This window comes from Ranitomeya variabilis, chromosome 5 (assembly GCF_051348905.1).
Source record: "Ranitomeya variabilis isolate aRanVar5 chromosome 5, aRanVar5.hap1, whole genome shotgun sequence".
Classification (NCBI taxonomy): domain Eukaryota; kingdom Metazoa; phylum Chordata; class Amphibia; order Anura; family Dendrobatidae; genus Ranitomeya; species Ranitomeya variabilis.
The window spans coordinates 497,197,070-497,221,431 of record NC_135236.1 but is presented as its reverse complement, the minus strand read 5'-3'; the positions used below and the strand labels follow the sequence as shown (position 1 = coordinate 497,221,431).

At 44.1% G+C, this 24,362-nt stretch overlaps 1 protein-coding gene across 4 annotated transcripts in view; it reads right to left on the bottom strand.

Moving 5' to 3' along the window:
- HCFC2 (host cell factor C2) overlaps positions 1 to 24,362 on the bottom strand; it is a 111,957-nt gene that overhangs the window by 7,088 nt on the left and 80,507 nt on the right. For all 4 annotated transcript variants that reach the window (XR_013215807.1, XR_013215808.1, XM_077265649.1 and 1 more), the window contains 4 exons: positions 23,791 to 23,840; positions 14,741 to 14,881; positions 13,750 to 13,935; positions 242 to 524 (listed from right to left, as the gene is read on the bottom strand). Coding sequence is in view for 2 of the 4 variants with exons in the window: in XM_077265649.1 (XP_077121764.1) it covers positions 242 to 524; positions 13,750 to 13,935; positions 14,741 to 14,881; positions 23,791 to 23,840 (660 nt within the window). In the remaining 2 variants the exon portion in view is untranslated. The remainder of the gene's footprint in view (positions 1 to 241; positions 525 to 13,749; positions 13,936 to 14,740; positions 14,882 to 23,790; positions 23,841 to 24,362) is intronic.

Here is a 24,362-nt window from a genome sequence, read left to right as displayed (position 1 = left end):
CTCGCCCCTCTGTATCAGTCTGTAATTGTTAGTTTGCTTACTGTAAGTGATATCTGTAATTTGTATGTAACCCCTTCTCATGTACAGCACCATGGAATCAATGGTGCTATATAAATAAATAATAATAATAATAGTAATAAAAGTAAAAAAAAAATGTGAGATGTCCCATATAGTCTTATAGTTATCAAGATCTATTATCATATTAGATAATGTACAGTAGTAAGAGAAGGAAGTCACTCACCTTGCAGCCACCTAACTTGGATAGCTGGACCGTAACCCTTTTCATTCTTGGCAGAAATCCTAAACACCACCGCAGGCCGGGAGCTGCAGTCAACATGCGCATTTGCCAGCTGGGAAGCCGTTACAGTGCACGAGGTCTCTAAGCCACTGTAAATTTTAACAAATGCAAGCTGGTTCTGAGCCTCGGGAAGAGAAGTGCGAATGGCTAGATACGCAGAATATTCTAAGATATTTCCTGTTGGCGAAGAAGGCGATTCCCAGGAAATATGAACACAGTCTGTACTCTGCAAAAGGAAACATTTGTGTTTAATGGATTATTAAATATTTCTAATAGTCCATATAAAAGTTATTCATATTATTGAGAAACCTCCCCTTTGGAATGCTCTGCCACATTGCTTAAAAAGGTTAAAACTGGACAGATTTTGCACTTTTGCTCCTGCTGCTCCACTGATATTTCATTTTTTTTTTTTTTTAAGTGCCAATCATGAGGTTCCAGAGATACTTTTTTTTATTTTATTTGATGGTAATTTTTATGGCCTCAAAACACCAGTCCAGTGTTTTTTTTTTGTTTTTTTTTTAATGTTACCGCTGGAGTGGTACTTCTAATGTAAGGTTCCTGTCCCTACTCTCATACTTACTCACCACCGTCTATACCTTCTATCACTGCAGCTCCGGTCGGTCTCCAGTAGTTTGTGACCTTCTGGATTGCTTCAGTGTTTACTGTGTGAGACGGAGGTCACTTTTCAATGCATAATTAATAAGAGCCTCATTCTGGCTTCCGTTGAGAACTTGTGACGTAACTTCTGACTTCCGGTCAGTCAGAAGCGGTCATAAGATGACGCCAAGGGACAGAGGGGCATCAGGAATAGCTGAAGACTATGGGTGGCGAGTATAATACTAGGGGAAGGGATCTTGTGTTAGTAGCACCACTCCAGTGCTGAAATAAAAAAGCCACTGGAGTAGAGCTTTAAAGAAAGGGGCATTGCTCACAGGATACTGGGGGAGGCAAGGGCGTAACTACCACGGTCGCAGCGGCGACCGGGCCCGGCTGGTCAGGTGCACGCAGGGCCAGCGTTAGGGGCAGGAAGCTGCCTAGGGCCCCCGCTCCCCCAGCCAGTGGCCTGCCGCTAATAGCGGCACATCACGCAGCCGCTGTGGGCCCGCCTGCCGCCAGCACCGACTCCCCCGCCGCATTGAACTATACCGTAGACGCCGGTACAGTTCAAAGCAATGATGGAGGAGAGAGCGTCAGCTGACGCTCCCTCTCCAATTATTCCCCTCTGCCCCTGACACTGCGGGTGCATGCTGATGTCACTTCATAGCGCACCCGCTGTGTGCCGGGCCCAGGCAGTGCAGCATCTGCACAGGTGATGGCGGCTGCCATATTGGTGGACCCTGTGGTGGCTGCTGGGACTGGGAACAGGCGGCTCCAGAGCTGGAGGGGGGCGCGTGGACCAAGCCGCCCAGGAAGGGGATGCCGCAGCGGCTCAGCCATCTGGAGGATCCGGGGGTGAACATGGAGGTGTATGGGACCGGCGGCAGTGAGGTGTGTCTGCTGCCCGTGTGTCGCCGTCCCCGGCCACCAGCCACGTTTCCTCCCTGCTCTCCAGTGCCCCATGTCCTCGTAGGCCCCCAGGTTCAGGTCATCGTGCTCCTCCGAGACCCCATACGTGCCTTGTCCCTCTTCCCGTGGTTCCCCAATGCTCCCCATCTCCCGTCCCTATCTACTCTGCCCTAGGAGTCCCCCTTGTGTCCTCTTGTGCCTGTTTCCCTTGCCCCCTAGTCCTTGTGCCCTCCCCTTCCTCCTAGTCCCCATGAGTCCCCTTGTGCCTGTCTCCCTTGCCCACTAGTCTCTGCGTGTCCCCTTGAGCCTGTCTCCCTTGTCCCTGTGTGTCCCCTTGTGTCAGTCTCCCTTGCCCACTAGTCCCTGTGGGGTGGCTGCATTATACTGTATCGAGGACTATGGGGAATACATTATACTATAAGAAGAACTGTGGGGTGCATTCTACTATGGGAAGTGAATTGTACGACATGGATGACTATGGCGGTGTATTATACTATATGGAGCACTATGAGGAGTGTATTATACTACTGTATATGGAGGACTGAGCAGTGTATTATACTATGTGGAGCACTATGAGTATATTATGCTATATGGAGCATTATGAGGAGTGTATGTTAATATATGGAGGACTATGAGGAGTGTATAATACTATATGGAGGACTATGGGGAGTGTATTATACTATATGGAGGACTATGAGGAGTGTATTATACTATATGGGGGACTATGGGGCACATTATATTATATCGAGGACTATGCGGTGTGCATTTTACAATATGGAGGACTGTGGTGCACATTATAATATATGGAGGACTATAGGGAGTGTATTATACTAAATAAGCAAAATGCTGCATATTCATCAAGTGATTGGACTGTTTATGCCGGAACAGAAATCAATGTTCTCAGAAGCACATTGCCGGTGTAAACTGTAGAAGTGCTGCTGATAACATGACCTGAACACAGCGCACGTAAATACAACAAAAATGCTTCTGTGTGATGTGCGATATGTTAGCATTTGGGGCCCTTGCCCTTGTCTTGTGGGAGGTGATGAGTTCTATGTTTCTTTTTCCACTGTCACCACCTTTCTCACTTGGGCTGGGGATGAATTATTGTAACTCATTCTCTTTTGGATGTTTCAATAAGGTGGGCCCATGGTAACCTGTATCTCCCCTCTATACATTGACATATGTGGGATCGCAAGGTTCCCACTTATCTGTAGACTGGGGGTCCTTATAAACAGGGCAGCCCACGGAGAAGAGTGATTGGTATAGCGGTAGCGCACGAGAGACCACAGCTCCATTCAATGACCACCGCTCCATTCCAATCAACATCGGACTGGTCATCTGGCAACACTCGCAAATGCCAGACAGGTGGTCTGGCGGTGGGCCACATCTGCCCACAACACTCATAATATTTTATGGAGGACTATAGATGTGCATTATACGTCTTATTGGATCCCCATGACTTCTATGTAAGCCTCTGATGAGTATAATGGTTTATTTTCTTTTATACATTACAGAACAACAAAATCTATATGCACATCCTCAATTTAGCGTACACAGGCAAGACGATAAATTGCAAAGCATAAAAGATTAAAAATTGAATCTTCATTATTATTTAAAAAATAAAAAGGTTAAAAAATTATATTTAATCAAGCTTCAGGAACAAGAAAAGTGTACGGGAGCATGGAATCACAAGGTAAGTACCAACAATCATGTGCACATAGGGTACTCAAACTCAAGTGAGATAGAAAAAGTCTTCATTAAAAATGATAAGTTATATATTAGGTGGCAATAGTTAATACTATAATATAATAATAAAGATTAATTTTTTAATCTTTTTTTACGCTTTGCAATTTATCGTCATATCTCTATATACTAAATTGAGGATGTGCATACAGATTTCGTGAGCAGATGTTTTTGCCCTACTCTTTATAAGACTGTGTTAATATATTACAGAACAATGGCAGTACGGGAGACAGACAAATATATAACAGGATGGGGCACCGGATAGTTAACGCCACTGAGGTCAGACTCTACAACCTTGCAACAAAGCTATAGTGTGCAAAATGAATAGGGAAAATATTTTGACATGGGGGGGGGGGGGGGGGGAAGACATTTGTAAGTTCGCACATAACTTTGTAGTTACACCACTGCGGGGAGGGCATGTCTACCATATATGCTGCTTTGCAAGATTTTTCATAGCAACATTTTATTAAGAGTTGTAAAAGTGAGGAAGACAGGGAAAAGCAAAGGAAAAGGGGGTGCAAATGCAAGGTGTTCAGACATGCAGTGATCTCCGGCATCAATATCTTTACCTATGATATACATACACACACCCCTGAAGTAATATTCAGTAAGAGTCATCCCTAACACGGTACACCAAAGTGTGAGAAACACTTTAGGGTATGTGCCCACGATCGCTGTTCGCTGTGTTCAAAGCGCTGCCATTGAACACAGGTGAATCTGCATGTGTTCAATGAACCGTGCGTATTCACCACATCCAATACATTGTATGGGTCAAATTTCTCTTGCGAAGACTAGCGTCTCCGCAAGAAAAGTTGACATGCTGCGGTCTGGAAAGAAGCGCTACATGTCCGTCTCCGCAGGTGAGCCATGAGCATCGGTGGATGCATAGTGGACATGAGATTTCTAGAGATCCCATCCATTATGCTGTAACATCTGGACACTGCGGGTTGGACGCTACACAAGTACACAACCTTCAACCCGCAGCGTTTACGGATTGTGTGCACATACCCTAAGGGGATGAAAAATTATAATCAACAAATTACCCAAAAGGTAAATAAATCCTAATTAAAGGGAAGCTGTCACCCACCCCCCACCCAGGCGTTTTAACTAAAAGTGCCAACTGGTGCAGCACTAATGCTGCATTCTGTCAAGGTGGCTCTTATAGTTCGGGTCCCTGCCAACGCTGAAATAATCGTTTTTACAATTTGCCCCTCATACCTGCAGTTTGTCAGGGGGGCATGTCTTTTCCCCCCTGACATAAACACCTCCCAGCTGTCACTCAGGACCTCCGTGCGCCACCTCCAATTCTTTCCTGAACGTCCCCGGCGCCTGCGCTGTAAGTTCCCATCATGTGATGGGAATCGAAGGGCAGCACAAACTGCACATTCCAGAAAAAAAAAAAAAACAACTCACAGTGCAGGCACCGGGGACGTTCAGGAACGAAATGGAGGCGGCGCCCGGAGGCCTTGAGTTACGGCTGGGAGGCGTTTGTGTCAGGAGGGAAAAGACATGACAAACTGCAGGTATGAGGGGCAAATTCTAAAAACGATTATTTTAGCATTGGCAGGGACCCGAAATAAAAGAGCCACCTATTAGACAGAATGCAGCATTAGTCCTGCACAAGGTGGCTCTTTTAGTTAAAATCGCCTGGGGGGGGGGGGGGGGGGGGGGGGGGGGGGGTTAGTGACAGGTTCCATTTAAGTGATGCAGTAAAACACGACTTTTTAATATTCATTAAAAGGTGGTCTAAATTTAAGATTACTAGAGTGAACGTGTATTATTCCAATATCTCAATGACTATCCTAATAATGGAACCCTCCCCCCATTAGCCAAGAATGTTTAACCTGTTCGTAAACCTATGCTTTCTTCTCTAGATCATGGATGCAGTCCATATTGCACTTTTCAGGTACCGTACATTATGTTCATTTTCTTTCATAGACCTATCACTCACGACACTAAAAAATACATACGGTATATAGCCTCCCAAACAAGTTTCACCTATACAGGTCTCCTTTTCTACCCAATACGAACATCTCACTTGCTGCATATAAAAGCTTATACACAATAAGAAGAATATTAACTTCACATATCCATGCAGGGCCTTTGTGGATGTTCCCACTTTAGTGATATAACTTTTTTAAGCAATATAGAAATATTTTATACAAGCTGTGAGTAGTAACGCTTAGACACAGCTCACTCGCCAGTCCAGACAGACCTAAGGATGGGGCTTCATAAATTCCAGAAGATCCAGTTAATAGTTTTATAGTATTCCACACTCCCAGAACATATGGATTACAGTCCCATAATCCATTCGACATGTTGGAAATTCCACAGATCCCAGCCTACCCATTGTATACAATCGTGAGAGGGTGTAATAGATCCTATTGAGGAACTTAAAGAGGTATTCTCATGTTGTCTCTTAAGCAGCTCAAAGCTATGCAGTCTCCTTAGCTTCCTGGCTTCTGGCAGGGCAGGCTCTCCTCCTTAAATGACAGTTCCGGTGAATAGTGGAGCTGTAGCATTAGTAGAACTATAAAGCTCAGAACAAGTTCTGCTGTATCATATTCAGCCATCAGTGATTTGTATGGAGTGTACACTGTTATCAATGTATTTCCATATAAAGAAAAGAGCATTTGAGAAAGCCACACAGCTCAGGTCAGAGAGGATCCCAGCCATCATCAGAAGACCTGCTCAAGCTGGTGATTTCTAACTGCAGCTCTCCCAAAAGATTGTTGGGAGGAGGAAGTGCACAGCTATTCAGCTGTTGTATATATGGAAAGAGCGGACCGAAATGTTAAACGTTAACCACTCTCCTGGCATGTAAGTTCTGCACACACTGGCCAAGGTCTAGAGGCCAAACTCCAAGGAAGCCAGCTTCTTCAAGTTTGCAATTGACTTGCCTTTTTAACCAATTAAAGCAATTTAAAAACTTGAGAATACCGCTTTAATTTGTTGTATCAGTTTATCCCACACATTGACAAGAGTCCGTGGGTATTGAAGCTAGAACCGCAGGCATCTTCTTCATCTATATCAGTTATATCCTCCCCGCATTGCTGCAGAATTTTTATTTTCATCGGGACAATATGTCTAGTTAGATAAATATAAAAGCTATAGACAGTGGTTTAGCAAGGAGACTGCTTTGCATTATTAGCCTGTGAGCACTACCTCCTTGTTAAAGACCATAAATATTAGCTTTAAATTAAAAGGCCTATAAACTCCAGTCCAGTATGGAAGAGCTCAGCAAATTAAAAATAAATAAATAAAAAAAAAATGAGTACTTGACGGAGCAGTCAGAATAAAGTAAGATTAAAAGATAGATTTTTGGTACTCACAGTAAAATCTCTTTCTTGGAGCTTTGATTGGAGGACACAGGTAACCATGGGTGTATGCTGCTGTGACTAGAAGGCTGACACTAGGCAAAAAAAACAATTAGCTCCTACCCAGCAGTATACACCCATCGACTGGCACAAAGCTTGTCAGTGAGTGAAAAAGCATTAGGAGAACAATAAATAACTATATACAGGCAACAGAGGCACTCAGGCCCAACATAGGCAAAAACAAAGGAGGGGTGCTGTGTCCCCCAATAAAGGCTCTAAGCAAGAGATTTTATGGCGAGTAAAATAATCCTACTTTCTTTATTGCTGCATTGGGGGACACCGGTAACCATGGGATGTCCTAAAGCAGTTCCAAGGGAGGGAGCAGAAAAACTTGCACAAATCAGGATGGACAGCTTGCAGGACCGCAACTCCCTGGAGGAAGATTTTGACCTGGGGACGAGAAGCTAAACTCTTGAGAGTACTGAGAGAAAACCTGGAGGAGTCGAGGATTTACTGGAAGAAAGCCAGGATGGATCGAAGAGAACAAGACATAGGGGCTGAGTGGGTTTCTTCACATCAACAAAAAAAAGGTCTTCCAAGTCAGATGATAAATGCATGAGGATGAGGGCTTTCTTGTATTGATCATGGTCTGTATGACCTGGGATGAAAAACCTGCTTCCCTCAGAACGGCAGGACCCTGTGAGAGTAGGTCTGGAAATTTCCAGGGAACGTCAGAGCAGATTTACTAACTCTCCGTACCAGACCCTTCTGGGTCAGTCTGGAGGGATTACTGAGACTTCCTCTGCCTCGTTCTTCTTGACGACTTTCGGGATCAGCGGGAGAGGTTGAATGAGGTAAGGAAGCTGAAAATGAGACCATAGAATGACCAGGGTGTCGTAACCGACCGCCAGTGGGTCATGAGACCTGGCTACAAAGAGAGCCACCTTGTGATTCATCCGAGATATAGAACCAAGAGAAGAAACAAATCTCTTAAATATAGCTTTTATTAATAAAATTCTAAAAAAGCATCAGTCTGTGTAGACATACACCTGAACAACAGTCTATCGGACACATGCATTCTATTTGGCAGGAGCTGCTTTGAGTCCCTTACTTTGTCTTCCCCAGTTGAACCCCTCACTGCACTGATGGGGGGGGGGGGGGAGAAACTAGTTGGGATAGGGTACTTTGATTTGAAAGATAAGCGACATGAACATTATATAGGAGGGATTTATTATAATCCTATATCTATTATATGTCTTGAATTCGGTTTATGAAACATGTCTTTAATGTAGGCACTATCACAGGCTGTGTAAAGGGGTGTATGATAAGCAGAATCGCAAATATGGCATGTATGGGATTATTAGACATTTTATTATTTGCCTGTGTATTATCATGATATGTTTGGAGTCTGCAATCCCATATGTGCTATACTTGCAAAATTTGTGTAATCTCTTAGTTGTTATCTGCATGTAAGTGCCCATTGAAGAGAGGGTCACACGTAGTAAATCGATAGTAAATCCTATTTGTGACGGATATTGATATATGTGATCCCAATCATTTTATCACATATTTAATCCCTTTAGAGTAAGTGTACTAAATAGGTTCATCTGTAAGAAAATCAAATGAGCATATATTGATCTATTTGTATTAATAACGGGCACTCACACAGCTATTATCATAAAGGAAAATTGAGTGTCAGGTTTTTAGGAAATATCTCTATAGCACTTAAGTACACTTATGCATAGCTGAAAAGAATATGAAGGTGGGCGCCTCAGAGAATGAATCACCAGATGGAGAGCTGAGATCTTTTCCTGTGGAAGAAGGACCTTGGCGCGATCGGTATCAAACAACATCTTCCCCTGATTTCATTGAGCCGGAGTCGGTAAAGATTTTGCCATGTGGACAATCCTGCCAAGACGGGCAAGAGTGTCCAAGGTGATCTGAAGACTCTGGCAACAGTCTCGGAAGGACGGACCCTTGACGAAGAGATTGCCCAGATAGTAATTATCCCCTATCCCCTTAGATCGAAGGGTGGCCATGACTCGAAGGCCACTCTGGGGGCAGAGGCTAGGCCGAAGGGGAAAGCAGTGAACTGATAATGTTCCCCCTGAACCAGAAATCAGAGAAATTTCTGATGGGGTATGCAGATTGGAATATTAAGCATCCTGAATGTCCACCGAGCAGAGGAACTCCTTGGGTTCAATAGAGGTGATTACCGAGTGAAGAGATTCCATCCTGAAGTGACGGAACCAGACTCGGAGGTTTAGACGTTTGAGGTCCAGAATCGGACGGAGAGAAACGTCCTTCTTTGGAACAACAAAAAGGTTGGAATAAAAACCTGAAAAGAAATTTTGAGAAGGAACAGGTACGATGACTCCTGTCCAAAGTAGAGAGGAGATAGCTTGAAAGAAACCTGGGACCTGAGGTAGGAGCCTTGGGGGTTGGGACATGAAAAAAGTCTTACTGGGGGGTGGAGAAAATTATATTCAGTAGCCGGAGGTCACGATCTCTCTGACGCAGGCATCATCGACCAAGGATATCCACAATATGACTCCTCAGGCAAAAGAGAATCTATTAGAGCGGGACCTTGACAGTTTTGATCCACGACCTCTTGTGTGCCAGTTAGGGGCGGGCTTAAATGACTGTTTCCTTCTTTCCCACTGGGCGGAAGAACGACCTGTTAGGAGGGGTTCCCAGAATAGGAGACGAAAAGTACAAATCTGAAGGGAAAGTCTCCTGGTGAAAGGGTGTTTAGGCTTAGGCTGAGGAAGGGAGGTGCCCTTACCACAGGTAGCGTCCGAAATGATTTGATACAGCTTAGACCCAAAGAACCCTGAAAGGGAAGATTGGTAAGAAATTTATTAGAAGCCCGGTTCGCATTCCAGGAGTTAAGCCAGAGGACAATACGTATGACAATGATATTGCTAGCGACACGGGCTGAACAGCGGGCAGCAAGGTCAGCCAGCTCGTCTGGGGGGCACGGCTGATAATATTTCCTGCCAGCGAAGTTTTGCTCAGGTGAAAACAGACTTGTCTACCCACGTGAAAGCAAAGGAAGGAACAGAGGGATGAGCCACCAGCCTCAAAGGCCAATATGGCTAGGGATTCGATCTCCCTGTCGGTGGAGTCCTTGAGAGAGGAACCATCGGGCAGAGAAAACAGTTTTCGCAGGCAGCCGGGAGTCCGGCAAATTGACGGCCGACGATTTTGTCCACTTGTTAATCAGGACTATTTCCTCAAACTCTTTGTGATTGGAGAACCTCTGGGAAGGACGTTTTACTCTCTTGAAACAGAATTGTCCTGGGCATGGGGGAGGGGGGGTGACACTCATTCTCCTCAATATTGAGGGTCTCCTCAACGGATGATATGAGGCTGTCGACCATGTCCTGTAGCTTGGAAGTCTGATCCATGTCGGGCTCAGAATCTGACTCGGACTCTGATTCAGACCCCAGAGCCACCTCGTGGGAGGAGTTGTGGAATACCGAGGGCAACCTGGAGGAAATAACAGGGATGAAAACCTGGATGAGGAGCTAGAGTGAGCCCGCGTTTTGGATCTAATCCTTGATCTGATATTCTGAGAGAGGTGTTGAGGTGCCTGCGAATCGTTTTGAGAAACGTTGGGAGCACTGGTGGCAGCAGACCAGTTAGGAAAGCGTTCTAGGACCTGTACCAGGAACTGAGATGCCTTGGTTAGGTCTGTGATGTTAGGTTAGGCCTGTGATGCTAACATGGAGGAAGGGCTGCAAGTTTGGCACAAGGCAGAGGTCTGGCCAGTGAGCTACTTGTTTTTGCAGAGGGCGCAGATGTATTGAATGATAGTGGTTGAGGGATGGGATTGAGGCTCCCTGGGTTTGGGCATATGAAAAGGAGGAAAAGGAAAACTGCTGTGGGGGGGGGATAAGCCAAGAAAAAAAAAAAAAAAAAAAAAAAGAAATACAGCCTGGACAGAGTCTAACTGGTCCTGAATGAGGAGAGCCTTGCCAGCGCCAATCTGTCGGAGCAGGTGCTGCGGGCACAATCTGGAGCTGCAACTGGATCAATGTTGCTGAGACTGAGTCATTGCACGGGAGAGGAAAGGAGGGTCCAGGTCGGGCGAGATGCGAAACCCCACTGTGAGTCGGGTGTTCCAATAGGATGGTGGAAAAAAGGCACGCACAATGTTTGGCAGACCCCCCTGAAGGGAGCGTAGCGCTCTGGCAGGAAGAAGTGCTGGAATAGGCCAAAAAAGCGTGCGTGAAGGCTCTTCGCATTGATAGGCTGGCGCACACTGGAGGGGGAAGCGAGATATACAACTGCTCTCATAGGAAGAAAAGTGAGCAAGCAAATAGACACGCGGTGAGTGGATGACGGGCTAGGGGTGGGGGCATATCCAAAGGTGAAGGCCATAGGAGAAGTCGGGGGTTAAATTACTGTGTCATAGCGCCCTTTAGTAATGCATTGGGAGCAGCATGTAGCAGGCTCCACCGCTACTCCCCCCAGTAGGAACGAAGAGGGACAATACCTCGTGATTCCCGACTCCTCCTACTCATGTTTGAGGATGGCATCAGAAGCCACCCCAGGGGAGAAGGGGGGGTTCACTGGAAACAAACAGCATCCTCCTCCTCGCACCATCACGGTCCTAGACAATGCCAGAAGACTGTACATAACTAAAAAGGGTGAAGGTCACTGCAAAGTGACCACCGTCTTCCTCCCGGTCTGCTCTGAGGAGGGGGCTGGGGTAGGGAACAAGCAAGGGCAGGCCACCTCGAATTACCATGAAGCACTGTGAAGTCACAGGGGATAGGGTCCTGCCTAGTTGACCCAAGAGTGGACGATGTGGGTGACACCACACTGTTCTCTCAGTCGTTCATGTGCAGGAAAACAGGGTGAGAAAACACATACTGTTACCCTGAGAAGAATCCGAAAGAAAAAATTAATTTAATTTAAAAAAAAACACAAAACAGGGTGACCTGATAAAGAAAAGACGGATCTGAGATCAGATCCAGGTCTGCTTCCTACTGGCAATAAGATTAAAGTGATGAGTTTTGTGCCAGTCGGTGGGTGTCACAAGAGTTGTCTGGTGAACCGGGACCAGGGGCTCCTTTCCGGTCCCTAACACTAGGGGGCGCCCTAGCTCGCCCCGCTCCCAGGGATACTTCAGATGGCAAAGATGCCTGTACCGCCACCCCTGCCTTATCTTCTAAGTTAGCCCTCCGTCTGTTCTCTTCCCCCACCCAGGGAAGAGGGGGCACTACTGCACCAACCAAACAAACAAGGGTACACAGACATGGGATAACTGAAAACTCTAGGCATACAAAATATTCACTCACATGTAACAGAGGAATGCACCGGGTTGTGAAGGTAAGGAAATAAAACCAGAAGAGGTTAAGGAATTACCATGCATACAAACCAAGCAACAGTCACTAATAACTCCTTCAACTCTCCTTCTTATATGTACTCCTATCCCCATAGCCATGCAGCAAATGCTAGCTCTGACGAGGATTAGTAACAGAGCCCAGATTATAAAGGGAAAAGGAGTGGCTAACTGAGCACAGAGATCTCCAACATGGCTGATTAACCCCTTCTGCCAGAAGAAATAAACACATTTAAAATGAAGAAGTGCTTCTTCGCAGCGCCGAAGTAGGAGCAATCAGACGCTGTGGTCTTCTGGTTCCACACTGTCATGGTAACCCCGTCACAGTGGGTGTAAGGAGTCAATGACAGCCTTCTAGCGACAGCAGCATACACCCATGGTTACCTGTATCCCCCAATTAAGCGATAAGGAAAACTGACCACTTTTGGCCAGGTAACAGGTCCTCTTTATAGGCAGGTTATAAGGCTAAGATAGAAAAAAAAAAGACTCATATATGAAACAGTAAATATAGGAAAACTGACTGAACAGCAATCTAGTCTGAACTGGTGCATAACCAAAAAAAGTCTTACATAGCAAATAGATAATGGCTGCACTCAATTTTACTGTGCTAAAGCAAGGAAATGTGTGATACATGAAATGTGAATAGCATACTGGCTTGTGAAATCTATGAAAAAACACATGAGATGCTTAGCACAAGATTTGGCCAAAAATTGAGTGCAGACATTATCTATTTGCTATGTAAGGCTAGGGTCACATTGCGTTATGTGACCGCGTTTAACGGACTACGTTACACCGCGGCATAACGCGGTGTTAACGTAGTCCATTAACGCCGCCATAGCCTGTAATAGTGAGCGCGTCGCTAGCGCCCGCCCACATTGGGCGGGCGCTAGCGATGTCGCGTCATTTGAGTGATGGACCTCGGACGCTGCTTGCAGCGTCCGCGGCGCGCCCGAGGTCCGTTCCTCGCTAGTGCAGATCGGGGATCTGCGCTAGCGGGGACGCCGAACGCGGACCCTAGGGAAGCATTGCATTAGCGCAACCCGCTAGCGCTATGCACTTAACGGATTGCCCTAACGCAATGTGACCCTAGCCAAGACTTTTTTTGGTTATGCACCAGTTCAGACTAGATTGCTGTTCAGTCAGTTTTCCTTTATTTACTATGTACGGTTTCTTCTGACTTGAACGCCCCGCCCTTCACCGTGCTGTGATTTTAATTACAACCAAACACAGTTGGTTCCGACCTTCCTATAAATGCAGGCTTTACCATGTTATTAGCCATAGGTAAGTGTTCACACTAGGCAGACAGGTTAGTTACCCATCCGATCTGAGATTACCTTGACGTTTGGTGGATGGGCTTACAATTTTTGGCCAAATCTTGTGCTAAGCATCTCATGTGTTTTTTCATAGATTTCACAAGCCATTATGCTATTCACATTTCATGTATCGCACATTTCCTTGTTTTAGCACAGTAAAATTGAGTGCAGCCATTATCTATTTGTCATATATGAAACAGTCATTTTCTTTTTTACCTTTGTGACTTTTACTGATGAAGGAGCCCCAGGAAATCCAGGAATACAAGTCTTAAACTGAGTGATCTTACTGAAAGGACCGATACCACGTCCATTTATTGCAGCCACTCTAAATCTGTACACACTTCCGGGCCACAGGTCATGTTTCTTCAAGATCATGTAGTCGGAAAAGTCAACATCACCACCCTACAAAGAGGAAAATACATAGCAACTAAAAGAATATTGCAATGTTAGTCAGTAGGTATTACAAGATTACCATGGGATCTTAACCTTTTAAAAACTAAGAACACGAGGAGAAATGATCCATCTTGAGGCGGAGGAGGCTAAAACTTTGCGAAACTTTATTGGACAACTTGAAAATGTATAATGTTCTTCAAAAAGTATGCATAGCAAACACATGGCACACCAGTGAGGACGATCATCCTCACTGGTGTGCCAGGTGTTTGCTATGCATACTTTTTGAAGAACATTATACATTTTTAAGTTGTCCAATAAAGCTTCAAAGTTTTAGCCGCCTCCGCCTCAAGCTGGATCATTTCTCCTCTTGTTCTCATTTGACATGGGTGCTCACCCCGATCCGTGCTGGGCACTGGCAGGTTTGGGGATTTCATCACAGACCGGTCAGCTGACTTTTTTTTTTTATTTATTTTAAAAACTAAGGCCTTCATATGGCAGGGATAATAGGGAGCAAGACATACATTAAAGAAGGGCCCAAATGTAATAAATCCATGGTCAGCCCACTGATTTCAAGCAAGGCAACAAATTCTTACCCTGGCACGAATATCAGGTTTCTAAAAGAACCATTATTGTGTTAAAGAGCTGTTCAATTTCAGCATTTTTTTTTTTTAAACTCTTAGGGCATGTTATGATTTTTTTTCCCCAGGTGGTTCTGCTCTTAAACCCACCTGAAAAAAAAAAAACTTACCTAGAATATACTAATGGATATATTAGTGGCTATGGCCTTCTACAGCAGAAAATACAATGCTAGTACCTTGTTGGTTGAACTCTGACTGCTGTCTGGAAGTAGAAAGAAGTGTGTAACCACAGCACTATTGCTTTGGAAGATACCGACATCGTACCACAGCCTCCATCCATTCTTCAGCGTAGTCTGTTCTCCAGTCTGACCATTCGTCTGTCAGCAAATCACAAAAGAACACCTTTAGGAAGTCTATCCATAATTTGTGCTTTCTTTTGGTTTCGGGAAATGTCTATGTCAGTATGGTTCGGTTCTCTGAGGAAATCATATAATTTTAAAAAATGATCATGACATACAATGGCAAAAGTGAAAGTCCCTGAAAAATGGCTTTAATGTCATAGTATTACATGCACACATTTGTTGAATGAGCAAATTAGAATTGGTTTGATATTACACTTCTTGTTACATTTACCAACACTGAGAAACTATATTCAAGAAGCTAAGGGGTGCTCACTGAAAATATTGTTGGTGCTCTGAAGAAAACGTTTAAAAAAAATAGCAAAAAACTTCGGCACTCAAACAAAGTTTATTATTCATATGAAAATTAGAGGAAAAAAACAAAAATACATAAAGCGGCCCTTGTGGATCCAGATATAGTTCAGCAACGTTTTGGCATTAATATGCCTTTTCAAGCAATATCTGATCTGGTGTCTATTGTGGAATCTATTAAAGCCCATGACGCTCCAGTTTGCTGCTCTTGTGGTTCCTACCATTCAGGCATCACCACCTAGTGATCCCAACCTCTCACTACAATTACATCAATGATTGATATCTTGTCATCACTTTACATCAGTCTCTGAAATATCATCTTGCAGGACCTCATTCTTGTGATCTTCAATCATTCCAAATTCTTTCAAGAACAATCAGAAGAATTAGTGCATAGCCTTCTTACAAGCTTGTAATGATCCCAAAGGTGCCACCTTTAACATTCAGGGATGTAACCATTACTGGCGTCAGCGTGAACAACTAGCACTGTAGAATGGCATTATTCAGACGTGCGGCAATGTGGAAGATGTCCAGTAAGATATGGCGCTGTGTATGGACTCTCCTCTCCCCCGGGGACCCACTTTCTCCTGAAAGGGGGCATTGACGCTGACAACTCCTAACAGGAGTTTTCGCGCTAACCAAGAACCTGTGAATGGTACTCCAAGGTCGAAAAGACACTATTGCTGAGCCAAAAGATTACATCCTATGGGTGGATAAATCCCATTTAGGCTATGTTCACACTTTGCGGCGTCCTCTGCGGGTTCTCCCGCAGCGGATTTGATAAATCTGCAGGGCAAAACCGCTGCGGTTATCCCTGCAGATTTATCACGGTTTGTTTTGCGGTTTCCGCTGCGGGTTTACTCCTATACTATTGATGCTGCATATGCAGCAATATGCAGCATCAATAGTAATGTTAAAAATTATAAAAAATGGTTATATACTCACCCTCTGACGACCCGATCTCCTCGGCGCTGCACGCGGTGGTCCGGTTCCAAAGATCCTGTGCGAGAAGGACCTTCGTGATGTCACGGTCATGTGACCGCGACGTCACCGCAGGTCCTGCTCGCACACCAACCCTGATACCGGACGGCCGCGTGCAGCGCTGAGAGGTGAGTATATCATTTTTTATTTTAATTCTTTTTTTTTTTTTTACACAAATATGGTTCCCAGGGCCTGGAGGAGAGTCTCCTCTCCTCCACCCCGGGTACCATCTGCACATTATCCGCTTACTTCCCGCATCGTGGGCACAGCCCCATGCGGGAAGTAAGCAGATCAATGCATTCCTATGGGTGCAGAATCGCCGCGATTCTGCACAAAGTAGTGACATGCTGCGGAATGTAAACCGCTGCGTTTCTGCGCGTTTTTTCCCGCAGCATGTGCACAGCGGATTGCTGTTTCCATAGGGTTTACATGTAAATGTAAACGCTATGGAAACTGCTGCGGACCCGCAGCATCAAAATCACCGCGGATCCGCTGTAAAACCCGCAAAGTGTGAACATGGCCTTATCCCATTAAAAAGGTCTTTTTGCTCAATCTACATAATGCATATTTATTTATTCAACTTTCTTTTACCCTTGAAAGTCAGATGTAACCGAAGGGCATTGGCAAAGGTGTCCAACTGAGAAGAGCAAATTGTCCAAGGGACTTGTTCTTAGGTTAACCTCTATTGCTGCAATAAAGTAGCATTAACCAACATTTCCTAGGTGTAAGTATACCCCAAGAAAAAAAGAGGGTTGCTCACAAAATCATATATTTTAAAATTAGTTTTATTAAATATCTTTAAAAGTTAATCAATAAAAAAATTCAAGAGAAGATAAACAAACAGAAAAAAAGATGGATGAGGGAGTCAAAAAAGTAATCAACTGCTACATTGCAAAGGTAGAATCATATCCCCACTAATGGTGAACATTACATTCATAGATAGCTCTTTTTTGTATGGCAAAGAAAAACCACACTTATGAGAGGAGTACCCAGCTGGACGAACAATTAAAGTGCCAAGTGCTTCACACATATACTTATGAATAGGGAGCTGAATTTCTCCAAAAATAGATTTACAGGTGTGTTTATAGTAGCTCAATAAATACAATCAATAAATTTCTATCTCAAAGATCAACCAGTGCACCATGGTTGAGAGGCACAACAGCATAATTAGTTAAGCACATGTGCCTGGAAACCACTGCAAGGTAATCAATATGAGAAACCAGCTGAATTAACATCCAAATCACCTCATTTTGTTAGTTGCCATTACAATGTACTTGGAGCCACTTAAATGTAATATAAATGAAGTAAATCAATAGGGGGCATGAAGCTCCCTTACCTGGATCCTATTAGCATGTAATTAGTCTGTCAGACTCCTGCCCCTCTGCCCCGACGCGCACGTTTCTCCCTGCTTCTTCAGGGGGCGTGTCACAATGTAGCAGTTGATTACTTTTTTAAAAAAATTTGTTTATTAATTGCAAAATAAATCATACAATACACACATTTGCATTTGTGACCATCATTATCAATCCTAACATAAAGAACATTAATTACAATGTATCGTCACGTCTGGGGTATTACAAGAGTAACAAATGGTGTATGTCAATCATTAATATCCTATAAATCTCCTAGTGAGTAACCTTAACTACATTAACTACCAATAGAACGCTGCCAAAAAAAAGAGAATTACTCAAATTTTACCCTGTAAGCAATGCCCCCAAAGCCACGGATCTTACGTCTTACATATATATTAAATTATCGATTATAGAGTATGGTAAGACTTCCATCTACCCCATATTTTCTCAAATTTATCTTGACATCCTCTATTCTGATAGTGTCCGTTCATATGGGATAATTGAGTTCACTAAATCAACCCAAGCTCTAAGAGATGGGCAAGAACCACCCATCCATTGCAGCGCTAGTACCTTTCTCGCCATAAACAGTGTCTCTCGCAGAAAAATCCCAGTGTAATGGTCCTAGGTTTCCGCATCCCACACCTCAAATAAACAGATCAGTGGCTCAAGTGGGACAGGAATCGACAACAAGGATGTCAATAATGTTGTCACCTCCCTCCAATACTGAAGAATAACAGGACACCTCCAAATCACATGAATGAAATCTGCATCATTGGAATGACATCTCAGACAATCCGACGAGTGGAGGCGACCCATTTTAAAAAGTCGAATTGAGGTTAAATAGGATTGGTATATGATGTACAATTGGGTCATCCTATTGTTAATTGATGGGGAAACTTTAGTTGGAGATTCCAAAATATCATCCCATTCTTCCCCCAGTGTATCAGGAAGAAGCCCCTCCCATTTTCCTTTAATTGAATCTATAATAGACCCCCCTCCTGTGGATAACAGATAGATATATAAGGAAAAAAATAAGTCCTTGAGGACCTTGTGAATTTAGAATTCCTATTAGAGGTAAAGATGAGATGGCTCGACCCGTACCCACATTCCGCATGTGCGATTGAAAGGCTGATCTTCTAGATAGCGGAAAAATTGAGACCTCGGGATATTATAGGTATTTTGTAATTGTTCAAAGGAGATAAAAATCCCCTGGTTATGTATATTGCCTACCGAGAGAACCCCACGCGATCTCCAAAATTCCGTGGATGGGTGGCCCAATAATCCCGAGAAATAACTTATTCCACAGTGGCATTTCCGCTACTATATCTACAAATTTAGTGATTTTTTTAATTTGCCTCCATGTTGATCGTGCCAACCGGAGTAGAGGTAGCAGACGAGGAACACTAATTTTCTCCAGCTCCAGAAACCCCAGTGGACAATCGATCCGGGCAGAATAAAGCAGGTGGCTCTCAGAGTTAGTGAGAGAGTTATTGGGCATCCATTTATTTATCATCTTAGCCTGCCCGGCAAGATAATATAGATAAAAGTCCGGCAGAGTCCGCCCCGCCCCCTTGTTTCGGTCTCTGCAAAGCAGATAGCCTAAGTTTAGGCCTGGTCTTCCCCTATATAAAGGACGTAATGAGTGAGTTTAGAGTCGCAAAGAGGGATTTAGGTATTGGGACAGCACTGTGTTGAAAGCAGTAACTTAATTTGGGGAGCAGTATCATTTTGATCAGATTGATACGGCCAGCTACAGAAAGTGGGAGCTTATCCCAGGTAGCAAATTTGGATTTAACCAAATCCAATAATGGGTAAATATTAAAATTGTAAATCAAGTTGACTACGTTGAGACATATGAATTCCCAGATATTTGAAATTGGAGACAATGGGCAACGGCGAGAGAGTTTCGAGGTGTGACATCTGGGTATGAGAAAGAGGCATCATAGCAGACTTATCCCAATTTATATAAAGACCGGAGAATTTGCTAAATTTGTCTATGAGCGTTATTACTTTTGGCAACGTATCCTCTGTTTGATCCATAAACATCACCATATCATCAGCATAAAGACCAATAATGTCTACTCGATCCGCAATGTTTATCCCCTTGATGTCAGTGGAGGACCTCATCCGTATTGCCAAAGCCTCTATCGTTAGGGCAAATAGAGCCGGGGAAAGGGGGCATCCCTGGCGAGTTCCCCTATGTAAAGAAAAAGGCTCAGATATAGAATTATTTACAACCATACGTGCCCTGGGTTTCGTATATAATGTACCTATCCCTCAGAAATTTGTCCCCAAAACCATACTTCCGCAAACACGCAGAAAGGAAGGACCACTCAAGGGAATCAAAAGCCTTAGGTGCATCCAGCGATGCCAATGCCCACTTATTATCCAATTCTAGAGAGCTATATTGGATGACTGATTGAACCCACCTAATATTGATGGAAGTACTTTTTCCAGGCATAAAGCCAGTTTGGTCCGTGTGTATAAGATCTAATATGATCATATTCAGCCTGGTAGCTAGAATTTTAGTAAAGATTTTATAATGTACGTTCACTAGAGATATAGGTCGATATGATCCACAATCCAGGGGATCCTTCCCCTCTTTCCTAAGCACAATAATGCTGGCATCATAAAACGTTTCAGGCACAGACTCTCCCTCCCAAATTCCTTTAAGTACCTTTAACAGAAGTGGTGCCTTCCTCCAGAGTAAACTCAGCATCCATAAAGGCTTGTTGGGATGGGCTCAATAAGGGGAACGTTATATCTGATAAGTAATCCAAACATTCATAGACATCAAATCCGCTACCAGATTTATATAATGATTTAGAATAATCATAAAAACATTGAAGTATTTCATCAGTAGAGGATACTAATGAGCCATCAAGTGTACGAATCTGCAATATTGTGTTGGAGGTGTTATGTTGGCGCACTAAGAAAGCCAGAAGTGTACTGGCCTGGTTCCCCAGCTCAAAGTAGGACTGACGGGTGAAAAATAATTTGCGTTTTGATTTAACGTCTGCATGCTGGGTATACATCCTCTGAGAAGTAAGCCATTCAACCCTGTTACTGCTAGTCTGGTTAGCAATATATGTGGCCTCCGAGTCTTTTAATCGCTGCTCCATCTCATCATCCTCCCTCGCCGTTACCCTTTTAATATAAGAGATCGTAGAGGACAAGCACCCCCTCAGGTATGCCTTTAGGGTATCCCAAAATAAACCAAGATTCTGGGGTTCCGGATCTGTTAAAATAAAACAATTTAACTGGTCGATCGTCCTATCACTAGAATCTATTAATTTCAACCAAAAGGGGTTCAATTTCCAGGATCTATTGTTATTGGACTGCCCATATTTAAGTTTAAGGATAACCGGACTGTGGTCCGAAATCCCCCTATTGCCATGTTCAACACTATCCACCCATAATGCCAAGCCACTAGATCCAAATATATAGTCTATACGAGATAGAGATTGCTTAGTAGATGAGTGGCAAGTATATCCCCTAGCCTCAGGGTGACTTATTCTCCATAAGTTCAGCCAACCGCTGCCATCCATAAACAGCGCCAATTGGGAAGGGGGCTGAGACAAAGACTCCCCAGACACTATCATTCAGTCTCAATCTGTCCATGGAATGATCCATGACTAGATTAAAGTCACCCATACAAAGAACATTAGCATCTGGATATTTTAAGGAGAAACTCATTGCCATACGGAGAACCGACATGCTAGCAGGGGGAGGGTTATAAACACACAGTATCACATATTCACGCGAGTTAATGAATGCATGCACAAAGACAAAACGGCCCTCAGGATCTCGCCATGCTTCCCTGGCCTCCCATCTAACATCCCTGTGTATCAGCAAGGAGACCCCTCTTGAGTAGCTGGTATGAAATGCATGGAGAGACCACTGTACCCACGGCTTTTGCATACACCGAACCGCATCCCTAGTCAGGTGTGTCTCCACTAGTGCCACAACATGAGGGTGATATCTTTTAATCTGCGAAAATACCTTGATTTTTTTCCGAGGAGTCTTAATTCCCCGTATGTTCCAGGTCATACAAATAATTTCAGATCCCATTTTTATATGTAAAAGGAAAAATAATACGCATCATTGTTATTCGGGCGCGGCTCAGAGGCACCACACAGAGCAAAAAAGTAATATTGGCGGCAACCATACACATCAAACAACCAAAACTTATGTAAAACCAAACTAAACAAAACTTGAAAACTTGAACAATGGAGGAGTATGTTTCCACACTCCTACAGTCAGATAGAAAAGGGGATACCCTCACTGAACTCAGTGTCCGGTATTGTTGACATCTTTCGCACCCATACGAAGAGCTCCATGTGAATTGCCGTCAGATAAAGAACCCAGATTAGGAGTCTTTCACATTGGACCCCCGTGAGACCGTAACCAGTCGGCAACCTCCGCTGGGTCTGTAAAGAATAAAGAGGAACCCCCATGGACAACACGGAGCCGAGCCGGATATAGCATGGAATAGATGATATTCTTATCTCTAAGTTGTTTCTTGATGTCCATAAATCGCGCCCTCTGCTTTTGGAGTTCCAGAGAAATCCGGAAATGTTATGGCGCTGGTAACGAAGTGTTTATCTGATAGGGGGACGCAGGGCCCAATTTCTCAGGGCACACACTGCACCACCCCTTTGTTTTCTCAGGTTATGCGCTCACCTTCCAGGCAGCACCGCAGATGTGATAGAAAGCGCCGCTTCCCTTACTGATAGGGCGCGTGCTGTATCAATGGCCGCTACCCCCTGCAGGCTCCGTCATCCGCCCCTGGTTCCCCGGCTCCTATACACGAGCACTCCACAGCTCTCACCGCTATGATCTGATGACCGCCGGTTTCAAGAAGGAGGAGGCCCGGCACCAACAGAAGACGGCGCCGCGTCCTGTATCCTGGAGCGCGCACTCCGAAGATGGCCGCCACTACACGTGGTGTCCTCTGACCGTCTCGGCCCTCGCAGCTCCCGACGTCGCAAATCCTCCCCGCTGTCGTCCGGAGGGTCCACCAGGCTCCTAAGGATATAGGGTTCCAGCCACAGACGGTACCGTACGCCAATGCAGGGTATAAACGGCAGGATGAGCACAGGATGTGTGGAGCTCTCACTAGATGCGTCCTTCTTCCTCGGCTACATAGCCACGCCCCCCAGTTGATTACTTTTTTGACTCCCTCATCCCTCTTTTTTTCTGTTTATGTATCTTCTCTTGAATTTTTTTATTGATTCAATTTTAAAGATATTTAATAAAACTAATTTTAAACTATATGATTTTGTGAGCAACCCTCTTTTTTCTTGGGGTATACTTACACCTAGGAAATGTTGGTTACTTCAGTTGGAAGTTGAAGAGGGTGCACCTATGATTATAGGGCAATTATTTAGGACTTAAAAATTGGTTAAATAAAGTAGCACTATTTTTTTATATTTCATTCCATAAACCATAGTTATGTGTACAGTAAATGTATTAAAATATTTACCGACCGTAATCTACTATTTAACACACCGTACTCGTCCTCCTATGACCACAGTTCTGACTAGCCGGCTGGCACATCTTCTGTGTGGGCTGGAAGGTTCTTTCTCGATGTGAGACGATGTGAGTCTCACAGACTTGCATTAAAGGGTTTTTTCTCACTACTTCCCAGGCCCAAGGAATCTTGTCTGCTTAGGAACTCGCACGTTCCTGCCGATTTAGACCAGAGGCGTTGTTGCAGCACTGAAGCCAACTATCCACTCTCCGACAGTGGAAGCAGAGGGAGCTTTGCCTCTGTAGCACCGCACTAAAGCTGGATTAGATGCTATCAGTGTGCTCCAGTATTTCGGGACAACCTCTGTGTAGTGCTTACATCTCCAAATATTCTGTTTTGAGGGACTTGTGAAATGCAGTCAGCTACTGCAATACCCATCTTCAATGGAGAGTTACAGGCGTGCAGGGTCTCCTCCTCTCGAGAGTATTGACTGGGGGAGAAGAGCACCCAACATTCTCCAGACATGTGGAGTCCTGATATTGGAATATACATCCTTTATACTTTTTTGGCAAATACTTTTGATATGCCATAAACCTTTCAAAAAGTAAACCCATTTAAGTTTTATTGAGGCCCTTAGAGATTATTGAATATGACAATGTGGCCATTGGACTAAAAATGGTGGTGCACCCCTATGCTAGACGTTAAAAAAGGATTCCACAGATGTTATGAAATGGCTGTAGTATGACAGCAAAGATACATTTAATGACACTTACTGAGGTCCTCGTTGTTTGGGAAGTGCATTGTTCACCTGAAGAAACTGCAGCTAAAAAGGTAAAAAAATAAATAAATATGAACTAGATATTCTCTTAAATTAGCAATATGAAGCCACAAACATACAGTAACTGATGTCATTGTTCAATATTTTAACATTTATCAATCAAGTACATACATTTTAGTAGTTAGTTTGTTTATGGGGTATGGTGGCACTACTATTCAAAACCTAAAAGTGTTTTCCCCTTTTGCAAAATATAATAATAATAATAATAAATTATTGCACTTTACTCACCGTCCCCGAGTCCAGAGCAGAGTCTCTGCTGCTTCTCCTGAATTCTAATATTGGCTGTGCGTAGACATCATGCAGACAGTGCTTCAGCCTATTGGCGAGTTCAGCGGCTCCAAGAGCCAAATCAGTCCACATGGGCAGAGCCGCTGAGCTCACTGATTGGCTGCAGCGCTTGTCTACATGATGTGAGTGCTGCAGACAATATCAGACACAGAGTGGCAGCAAACACTCAGCTCTGGACCCAGGAGGGCGAGTAAAACTAGGTTTCATTTTATTACTAAT